Source organism: Nerophis ophidion, linkage group LG17 (genome assembly GCF_033978795.1).
Source record: "Nerophis ophidion isolate RoL-2023_Sa linkage group LG17, RoL_Noph_v1.0, whole genome shotgun sequence".
Lineage (NCBI taxonomy): Eukaryota > Metazoa > Chordata > Actinopteri > Syngnathiformes > Syngnathidae > Nerophis > Nerophis ophidion.
Genome location: NC_084627.1, coordinates 42,140,001 through 42,151,875, shown reverse-complemented (window position 1 = coordinate 42,151,875; position 11,875 = coordinate 42,140,001). Strand labels below are relative to the sequence as shown.

Here is an 11,875-nt window from a genome sequence, read left to right as displayed (position 1 = left end):
ATGTTTTTGGCACGTAGACAACGGGCCACTGGTGCGGAAGCACGCCCGACCTCACTCTGTATTGTTCTGGACAGAAAGGTGTCAGGTCGACCAATAAATAGCCATGAGCATCCAAAGTAGCATCCGCAAAACTTTCCAAGAAAAAACTTTTTTGTGCGGGGAACATTTGCTGTGCCAACACGTTAATCTGCAATCTGTCACGCGGATTCTTAAACAGGATCATATAATTACAGTTTAAGCTAATGGTGCGTGAAAATTTTCCCTGATGAAAAACATTCTGGGTCAGCATCATAACGCTCATATTTCTATGATGTCTATACTGCGTGAAAATTTTAACCACTTCGGGGTGATTTGAGGCTTGAAAAATAACATCGTCCAAAATCACCAAATGGGTCTGATCGTCCGGAAACAAGTTTTCATCTTCAAAGGAATCAGGCAGTCCTTCAACAAATTTTATTTTTTTATTCATCTTTTTTAATTCAGCATACATGGGTTGGAAAGATGTATAAATCCACACAATGTTGTCGGGTACAGAATTCATGACGTGTTCACAATTTTCCAATACACATTTTACAAAAAAAGTCTTTCCGCAACCACTAGGTCCTACAACCAGGCATGAAAAAGGTGTATGAAATCTGGGATCAAAGTCTACTCGTTCCATTTTTTCCATTTCCTCCCTAATACCCGAAAGGTAAAGTTTTCCCGTCGGGAAAGAGACGTCTTTTGTCATACACCACTCGAAACTTTTTTTCGAAAGACGAGTTATTTAAAAGGAACCCCCTTTTATCACGAACAATTTGGTGATGAGGGGTGTAGATCGCACCTGTTTTGTCTTCCTCCAGATAGCCCTCCACCAAATCTTTAACGCTGTCAAAGTTGACCCTCTCACAACACTCGCGGGTTTGAGTGATTCCTTTGGCACGCAGCACAGTTTTTTTACCCTGCAGGGTTTGGTAGGCATAACTCTTTGGACCGGCGGAGACGAATTCGTGAATGCTGTCTCCTCCCAACTCATCCGTCAAATCGCCTAGATAGGACCCCGTCTCCAGAGAAACTTCCCCCTCGTTTACCGTGTAGATTAAACTATCGGTGTCTGTGTAAAGAACTCTCTCTTGCAACCCCTCTAGGTAACCGTACATTTTCAAACGTGCGTAAGCGGTGGTAAAAGCAGCGACAAATACATTATTTGTGTTACCGGGAAGCACCACGCTGTTTTTACTGTATTGCCATTGCACCATAGCAATTTGCTCGTTGAGAAAGGAAAAATATTCAACCTGATATTTTCCTGAAAATACAAAGTCGAAAAATACTTCACTTTTTCTCACCAAGGTGGTCTGAGTTCTATTGCACCTCTCCGCAAACTTTCCCCAAAGGCTGTTTAAACAGAGTTTTGACATTTGTCTCTTGGCAGGGTTGGGGTCGATTTTTTCAGCATCCAGCTGTATTCCCTGATTTTCACGATATTCACGAATGTACTTTTCCCTGCTTTCTGCATCGACGGCTTCTTTGGGATACCCTGAAGCTTCTTGCTTACCCTTTAGGAAAGTTTGAACATAACCCGTAAAAACGGTTTCGCTCCGTTCTTCAAAGTGCCACACCTCCGTAATCTTACCGACTCTGTATCCCAACTGTAAAGCTTTGTTGAATTCGAGCGTGACCCAGACTCCCGTCAATGCCCTTCCTTCCTCATCATGTTCGCAGGGTTCCTGCTGGTTATTGTTTTCTGCGCATGTGCGGCAAAGTGTAAACACTAGTTTACCCTTGACCGTTCTGTAGGGTAGCACAGGGAAATAGAGACCTCGAGGAGGGTGAACAACGGCTCTGACCAGACCGAAATAGTTTCCAACATCGTCAAAATCCGTGTGGATGATGACAGGATGACCCAGGGGGTAAGGAAATGCGCTGTTGACGTACGGGTAGAGAGAGGTGACATCCTCATACAATACACGCTGGTTCTCACCCGCCGTGTGCCTCAAGCAAAAGGCGCTTGTCCTACCTCCATAAAGAGCGTCTCGAGGCATGAGAGGTGCGGGGTAATTGCGTGTTTTGAGAAAGTCTATTACCCTAGGATTTGATTTTTTCATTTCATTCCACTCGTGCTCTCTGATGACGATGATGTTGACCTTGTGGTCACGCTTTAACGCTTTCATTTTTTTCTCGGTAGCCTTGTGCAACTCCTCGAACGGTGTGTTTGTCAAAGGGCATACAGCACCGGGTTCGAAACACGTCGGGCATCCGTGATAAAAACACCCCTGAAATTCCCAGACGAATGGTTTGCCACCGATTATAGCAAACCCATCCACAAAGTATGCCCCCATCTGTTTTTCGCCTTTGTTTAAAGCATGCTGAATGAAAATACCACGACGATGCGACTCCCATTCTAACCATTGGATGCTGGTGTGTGAGTATTTTTTACACAACCCTCGGTAGTTATCCGGGGAAGGTATGGCTAGAGAACGCGGCTCGAGGAAATTAGTCACAAACACCTTCATGCAGGCCGAGGCTATGGTGATACGGGAGAAGGGGTCAACACCCGTCTCGCTCGTAAACTCGGCTCTAAATTTGATGCAACCCTCACGAAGAACATTGACGTCGTTTTTACAGTAGTGTACCGCTTGTTTTTGAAAATCAAAGACCTCGCTTTTCTCATTTTGATACCACGTCTCAAACTTGGTGCGTTCAACAGGTGTCATGCGTTCTACACCGTAATTGCTGATTGCGGGGTATTTTCCGACATAATTTAAATGTTCCTCCGAACTAAATTTGTGAGGAAAATACCCCTTGGACCAGCAATCACCGAGTCCTAACGCTTTTGGCATAGCGCTAAGCGGCATGGTAAGGAAGGAAAGCGAGTCAATGTATTTTTGCAAAAAATCAGGGTCTTTAAAACAGAGAACTTTACTCCCCTGCATGATAATTAAGGGTGCTATACCCAGCCGTACCATGCCTCTCAGAATCAAGTAACCGTCAAATCCTCTCGAATTGTGGGCTATAAATGTAGATTTAAGATAACGAGGTTTCCTGAAATGATTGAGGAAAACTGTAACACAATCCAGTCCAAAAGCACACCACTCTTCTCCTTGCAGCGTCTTGGTACAGACTAGAAAGGGAATGTGAGTGTGATTGTCATCGACAAACGTCTCAAAATCATAGAATATGATATTATCATTGTGGTTTACTTCACGTGGTTGGGGTTGTATATAGCAAAGATGTCGTGTTTCAGGTGTCTCTGAGTCACTGCGAGGTAGCTCTTCTTTACATATTTGACATTTTAACTTAGGGCACGTGTGTTTAGCGATACCTGTAGCCACAGGTACATCGTAAAATAGGTTGCATTTAAGGCATTTCTTTCGCCGATCGCAGTTGCTGACGAGTTTTTCCATAACCCGGTGTTTTACCCTGTGTCTGAGGAGACATGCAGGAGAACGACACCACATGTTGCAATCCCTGCAAAGCACAGTTTTCCCCTCTATTTTTACACACCCGTTTTGTGTACAGACCAAGCAATAGCCGTCGCATTTGTGTCTGTCGGGTTTGTCGTACCCTTGGTAACAGTAGTGACAAACGTGCGGTTTTGACAAAAAACCTTTAATGTTAATGATACCGCTGTAATGATTCTGAGATAAATACAGATACAACGGATTTTCTGATTTTGGGTAATCCGTCTCGAACCGTGAGAGGGGTCGTTGGCCCTCTTCTCTGAACAGTATGACAATTTTACGACGTACCACTTTTTCAAATTCACGAATATGACTGAAAGTGACGGAAGTCTGTTCGTCTAAGCCCGCTTTTCTCTGTATTTTTTCAGCCTCCGCCACAGCCTGGCTATCTGTAAATTCAGGATGTAACAGACTTGCTAGGCTAATGGCAAAACATAGTTGATTATTCGAGTTTAATGGATTGTAAAGATAACGAGCTTTTTTTCTGTGGATTTCATGTTCCAAAAGGGTTTCGATTTTTCTTCTTACACCACCTCGAGGGTTATGTATCACCTGGACCATCACCTGTATTTCTTCATCGTTCAATATTTCAACGTTTGATTGTACCAACAGATCTAACACATCTTGAAAAGCATTCATCACAGCCCCGGCATCGTTTCGAAATGTAAATGAAGTGTGTTGATTTGCACTTTCACCGGATAACTCCAATTGAATGATATCGCCGGGTCTAGCTTCCTTAGTTACCATCTGTGTCAGCTTTTTAAGCCTCCCCAAGACTCCGCGGTAAAATGTGGCGTAATCTGTTACATCGTTGTTTTGAGGAAAAGTTAAAACGCTGGATAGTTGTATATTGTTGAATGTTTCCCTCCTCAAGACATTTACCCCATCACCCCTCTGGGTCTCATTTGAAATTGATTGGTCAGCCGTTGACGGTTGGTTCTGCATGACCCCCACCACCTCCGAAAAATCCAAACATTCCCCCGAGGGTGTCGCCCCTCCCAACACCTCGTGATGCTGTGTAGAGGCTTGTGTGTTTGTGTTTGAATTTAACACATTAATATCATCTTGCAAAGACGGATCATTGTTTGGTTCCCATTCTATCTGGTTGTTTGGATCTAAATGATGATTACAAACGTCTTCATCTTCTTCAATAACTACATCTAATTCAGATGGAACTACACCCATTATATTTCTCTAAAGAAAAAAAGAAAAAATAATTCGAATGGAACAGATATAACAAACCAGTATGTATCAAATCATGTCTGCCATCTTCATGAGAGTGCGAGCCAGTATACGATAGTACTGTTTCAGCCTTCTTCTGTTTCTATCATGTTTGTCGAGCTGGCGGGCGCATCTACGCTTCCTCCTGCGTTTGTTGCCTGTGGAAAAAAAAAAAAAACAAAAAAAAAAAAAAATTAATATATACCGGCTTTAACCACATGTGGCGCTGTCATCTCCACTCATGCAAGCATAGCCGGAAACAACCGCCCACCTCCGGAATCAGTCCCCGCCCATTCCCCTTAGGCGCGAAATTCATTTGAGCGAAAGACATTGGAATGAGAGGAGCTCTTTAAAGCTCCTGAGAATCTTAAAAAGCTTACAGAAAACGAGAAAAACTTACAGCGGGTGCCTGTTGGACATTCACCGTCGTTTTCGATGATTTCCCCACGGAGCAAGGATTCGATGTCTGGAGTCTTTGGCGCAATCAAGCCTTCTCCTCTGCCTGGAATGGCCGTTGACGGACCCTCCAGCGTTAAGGGAGACCAGTGAGCAAGAGATGTAAACGGAAAATCTGTAAGTAAATATATGTATATATGTATCGTATACCGCATGTTTTTTTTCTTGTAAAAATGAGAATTATTTGACTCACCAGACTGCGATTGGGTTAAAGGGATCGCGTTGGTCTCTTCCGGCGAATCCTCTATAAAACAAAATAATGAATACACACAATATTAAATAATTCGAAGGTTTAAACACACCTCGATAATCATCTTCCAACTTTGTAAGATCGATCAAACAAAGTTCTTCGTCTTTCACTTCGTCGTCATCGGCTGTTAAAAAAAAAAAAGGTATTACATCGTCGTACACGTGCAATGCTTTTAACGTTTAAATGCTTAAACGGAGTTAAACCATTGTCTAATAATGTGGTAAAAACGGAGGTAATGAAATGAATACAGTAAAAAAAAAAAAAAATCGGTACTTACACAAAAGGATTGGAGACTCTGTTAGGAGATCCCTTGGTGGTGGGTGAATTTCAACTCGATGTTCGACTGTTTTTAGTTCGAATAAATACTTATTATAGTAACATTAAACAGACGTGTTACAAGGAATGAAAAAAAAAAAAAAGAAATTACCTTTCATTTTGCAAATCGCGGTTACACTGTGTTCTGCTCTAGTTCTCCATCTGTTTAAATATGTTTTCGTGAGGTATGGAAGTTGTTTCAGACAATCGTAAACATTTAAACGGTCAAATGGGTGGCCAGTTGCTATTCATACGAAATTCTCAAGCTCCCATAAAAACTGAACCCTCCTTTGTATCCCAAACTGACCTGTTGATTCAAACGGTCATAAACATTTAAACTGTCAGATGGGAAGTCAGTAAAAACTGAACCCTCCTTTTGTCCCCCAAACTGACCTGTTGATTCAAACGACCGTAAAGACCAGTTGCTACGTGACACTGTGTTCTGCGATAGTTTTTTCCATCTGTTTAAATATGTTTTCGTGAGGTACGGAAGTTGTTTCAGTGCGTACGAATGTGTGTGTGTGTGTGTGTGTGTGTGTGTGTGTGTGTGTGTGTGTGTGTGTGTGTGTGTGTGTGTGTGTGTGTGTGTGTGTGTGTGTGTGTGTGTGTGTGTGCGTGTGTGCGTGCGTGCGTGCGTGTGTGTGTGTGTGTGTGTGTGTGTGTGTGTGTGTGAAGTGTGTGTGTGTGTGCGTGTGTGTGCGTGTGTGCGTGTGAAGTGTGTGTGTGTGTGCGTGTGTGTGCGTGTGTGCGTGTCCACCAAAAACTTCCCAATCCACGGTAGATAACGATGAAAATATCGAAAAAGGGCTTCCGTCTCTTCTTTCTTTTAGCTGAAATAAGCAGATATCACCCATTTCGTATCTGAATACAAATCCAAAAGATCCCTCCCCTTCCAAATCCCATTTCTCACGCAAAGACTCGGTCGGCGGCATCTGAATACGATTTAGAAACACTCGACTTTTTTGCGGAGCGTCAATGTAAGTTTTATTATTTTTATAAATCGAAACAGGCGTTTCACTAATCATGACCGAATCGAACAAAGTCTTTACGCTAACGTATAAAGCTCCACCTCCTCTGCGTGTGTGTGTGTGTGTGTGTGTGTGTGTGTGTGTGTGTGTGTGTGTGTGTGTGTGTGTGTGTGTGTGTGTGTGTGTGTGAAGTGCGTGCGTGTCCACATCTCCACACGTAACATTCCCAGCCATCAATACATCGAAATCTGGAAGTTGTTTCAAACGATCGTAAACATTTAAACTATCAAATATATGGTCACATGCTGCTCAGATGACATTGCTTTCTTAAAAAAACTGATCCCTCCTCTGTTCCCTGTCAGGTCTTAACTCCACCCTCTTCCTGGTTTAACCACTCCCACCGCAGGTCTTAACTCTTCCTGGTTTAACCACTCCCACCGCAGGTCTTAACTCCACCCTCTTCCGGGTAAGCCACACCCACTTGGCCTTGACATTTGAACCTGACCTTTGACTTTGACCTTTGACTTTGACCTTTAACCTTGACCCCCTCATAAATCATTAACCTTTGAACTTGACCCCTCATAAATCATTGACCTTTGACCTTGAGGGTCATAAATCATTGTTTTATGGGGGGTCATAAATCACTTTTGACTAAAGGTAGGGACTTAAATTCTCTCACGACGTCACTTGTCATGCACACGTCTGATGTGTGCTTGCACTGACGTGTTCTTTCCTTGCAGAGCCCGGAAGACCAGACTCTGTCAAGAAGTAGGCCAGCAACAGACTTTAAGCCCACAGCCCACTTTTAGACATGTTCCCTCTCCAAAATAAAAGCGTGGCTGATGAAAGCTGGGCTGGAAAAGAAGAGCACATCACTGCCGGCGATCCCGAGTCAATATTGTTGACACACAAAGAGAATATCACAGCTTCTTCACCTCTGCATGAACTCCCCGAAGCCCAGGCAGGATTGAAGTCGGCTTGGGGAGCATGCAAGGTAGCAGAAATAGAGGAGGAAGAGGAGGAGAGCATGCAAGGTAGCAGAAATAGAGGAGGACGAGGAGGAGGAGGAGAAGGAGGAGGAAGCTCGGCTCTGCTCCATTGTTGTGATGATGCAGCTTATGGATGGAAGCAGGACAAGTCTCACAAAGACAATACCAGCACACAGAGTCCATCTCCTGGTTCCTGACTGAGTCCCTCATGGAGCTTTGAATGCAACATAACACACACGCAAACACACACACACACACACACCCACACCCACACCCACACACACACACACGCACACTTACACACACACTTACACACACACACACACGCACATACACGTTCACACACACACACATACACACACGCGCACACACCTACACACACACACTTGCAAACACACACTTACACACATACACTTACACACACGCACACTTACACATACACACACACATAGACGGACAAAAACACACACACACACACACGCACTTACAAATTCACGCACACACAAACACACACACACACATGCACTTACGAACACACACACACACTTTCACATACGCACACATACACAGACAAACACACATGCACACACATGCACTTACGAACACACACACACACTTTCACATACACACACATACACAGACAAACACACACACACAGACACACACATGCACGCACGCACACACGCACACACACGCACATACACACACATACACACACACACACACACACACACACTTACACACGTACACACACACACGCACATTCACATTCACACACATACACACACACACACACACACACACATACACACACGCGCACACACACATACACACACTTACACAGAAAAACACACACACACATGCACTTACGAACACACACACACACTTTCACATACACACATACACAGACAAACACACACACACAGACACACACATGCACGCACGCACACACGCACACACACGCACTTACACACACATACACATACACACACACACACACACACACACTTACACACGTACACACACACACGCATATTCACACACATACACAAACACACACACATACACACACCTACACACACACGCGCACACACACACACACTTACACAGAAAAAAACACACACACACACGCACGCACATTCAAATTCACACACACGCACACACATACACACTCCTACACACATACGCGCACACACAAACACACACACACACGCACGCACATACAAATTCACACACATGCACACAGATGCACACACACGCACACACATACACACTCCTACACACATACGCGCACACACTTACACACACACATACACGTACACATTCACACAAACACACACACACACGCACGCACATACAAATTCACACACATGCACACACACACACGCACACATATACACACTCCTACACGCACACACTTACACACACACACACACACATACACGTACACATTCACACAAACACACACACACACGCACGCACACACACACACACACACACACTCCTACACACATACGCGCACACACTAACCCACACACACACATACACGTACACATTCACACGAACACACACATACACACATTTATACACATACACAGACACACACACTCACAAACAAACACACACACACACACACACACGTACACATTCACACAAACACACGCACACACATACACACTCCTACACACATACGCGCACACACTTACACGTACACATTCACACAAACACACACATACACACATTTATACACATACACAGAAACACACACTCACAAACAAACACACACACACACACACACACACACACACACACACACACACACACACTCACACCTTCTGCTTGGCAGCCAATTAGCAGCATGCAATCCAATGCCAGCTGAATGACTGCATGATGATGAGCTTGCATCACTGTGTGTGAGTGTGTGTGTGTGTGTGTGTGTGTGTGTGTGTGTGTGTGTGTGTGTGTGTGTGGGTTTGCTAAGACATTCCCGTCACGTGTGTGAGCCAGGATGAAGATGTTGCTCCAATTCAGCCCAGACAGACATGAGGGGAGGAGGCAAAGGTGGTGAGAGGAGAAGAAGAGGAAGAAAAGAAGAAGAAGAAAAAGAAGTGTTGGGAGGAGGGTACCAAAAGAAGGATGGGGAGAGGGGAAGTGAGGTGATGAGGTGGGAAGAAGGTGAAGGGAGAGTGAAGTAATGTTCTATGTGTGGGAAGTCATGGACCGCCATCCTTATTATCAATACTGTGGAGATACAAATTAAACACTTTGATTGGAGCCCTGGTGACCTTGGAGTAAGTCTTGTGGAGCTAATTCAGTCTGATCACAATGAAGGATGTAGTTGCAAAGTGCACTCCAGTTCCTATAAACACAAATGATCAAAACACCTAAATACTACATGTTATTATGAATGTTACTAGATACTACATATATATATGCTGCTCCTCGATCTTAGCGCTGCTTTCGATACCGTCGATCATAATATTTTATTAGAACGTATCAAAACACGAATTGGTATGTCAGACTTAGCCCTGTCTTGGTTTAACTCTTATCTTACTGATAGGATGCAGTGTGTCTCCCATAACAATGTGACCTCGGACTACGTTAAGGTAACGTGTGGAGTTCCCCAGGGTTCGGTCCTTGGCCCTGCACTCTTCAGCATCTACATGCTGCCGCTAGGTGACATCATACGCAAATACGGTGTTAGCTTTCACTGTTATGCTGATGACACCCAACTCTACATGCCCCTAAAGCTGACCAACACGCCGGATTGTAGTCAGCTGGAGGCGTGTCTTCATGAAATTAAACAATGGATGTCCGCTAACTTTTTGCAACTCAACGCCAAAAAAACGGAAATGCTGATTATCGGTCCTGCTAGACACCGAACTCTATTTAATAATACAACTCTAACATTTGACAACCAAACAATTAAACAAGGCGACACGGTAAAGAATCTGGGTATTATCTTCGACCCAACTCTCTCCTTTGAGGCACACATTAAAAGCGTTACTAAAACGGCCTTCTTTCATCTCCGTAATATCGCTAAAATTCGCTCCATTCTGTCCACTAAAGACGCTGAGATCATTATCCATGCGTTTGTTACGTCTCGCCTCGACTACTGTAACGTATTATTTTCGGGTCTCCCCATGTCTAGCATTAAAAGATTACAGTTGGTACAAAATGCGGCTGCTAGACTTTTGACAAGAACAAGAAAGTTTGATCACATTACGCCTGTACTGGCTCACCTGCACTGGCTTCCTGTGCACTTAAGATGTGACTTTAAGGTTTTACTACTTACGTATAAAATACTACACGGTCTAGCTCCATCCTATCTTGCCGATTGTATTGTACCATATGTCCCGGCAAGAAATCTGCGTTCAAAGGACTCCGGCTTGTTAGTGATTCCCAAAGCCCAAAAAAAGTCTGCGGGCTATAGAGCGTTTTCCGTTCGGGCTCCAGTACTCTGGAATGCCCTCCCGGTAACAGTTCGAGATGCCACCTCAGTAGAAGCATTTAAGTCTCACCTTAAAACTCATTTGTATACTGTAGCCTTTAAATAGACTCCCTTTTTAGACCAGTTGATCTGCTGTTTCTTTTCTTTTTCTTCTATGTCCCACTCTCCCCTGTGGAGGGGGTCCGGTCCGATCCGGTGGCCATGTACCGCTTGCCTGTGTATCGGCTGGGGACATCTCTGCGCTGCTGATCCGCCTCGACATCTCTGCGCTGCTGAGCCGCCTCCGCTTGGGATGGTTTCCTGCTGGCTCCGCTGTGAACGGGACTCTCGCTGCTGAGTTGGACCCGCTTTGGACTGGACTCTCGCGACTGTGTTGGATCCATTGTGGATTGAACTTTCACAGTATCATGTTAGACCCGCTCGACATCCATTGCTTTCCTCCTCTCTAAGGTTCTCATAATCATTATTGTCACAGACGTCCCACTGGTTGTGAGTTTTCCTTGCCCTTATGTGGGCCTACCAAGGATGTCGTGGTGGTTTGTGCAGCCCTTTGAGACACTAGTGATTTAGGGCTATATAAGTAAACATTGATTGATTGATTGATATACTTACATCATGTATATATTACATGTTATTATGAATGTCACCACATTATATATATACTTACATCATGTATATATTACATGTTATCATGAATGTTACTGCATGATATATACATACTTACATCATGTATATTTTACATGATGTATAAATATATGTTTCTTATTGCATTTAAAAAACAACTA

The 11,875-nt window shown here is 43.9% G+C and overlaps 1 protein-coding gene across 5 annotated transcripts; it reads right to left on the bottom strand.

Moving 5' to 3' along the window:
• Positions 1–442: 442 nt before the first annotated feature.
• LOC133536452 (uncharacterized) lies at positions 443–6,303 on the bottom strand. Of its 5 annotated transcripts, none has more exons than XM_061876983.1 (6): positions 5,795–5,945; positions 5,645–5,710; positions 5,420–5,491; positions 5,311–5,361; positions 5,062–5,232; positions 443–4,819 (listed from the first exon to the last, which is right to left on the bottom strand). In XM_061876983.1, exons 1-6 carry the CDS (start codon positions 5,799–5,801, stop codon positions 4,692–4,694), a joined length of 495 nt encoding a protein of 164 aa, XP_061732967.1. In that variant the 5' UTR covers positions 5,802–5,945; the 3' UTR covers positions 443–4,691. The 5 variants fall into 5 exon arrangements, with proteins under 5 accessions (XP_061732967.1, XP_061732965.1, XP_061732966.1 ...); XM_061876981.1 differs by having other exon boundaries at positions 5,795–5,935; XM_061876982.1 differs by having other exon boundaries at positions 5,062–5,185; positions 5,645–5,940.
• Positions 6,304–11,875: the final 5,572 nt, after the last annotated feature.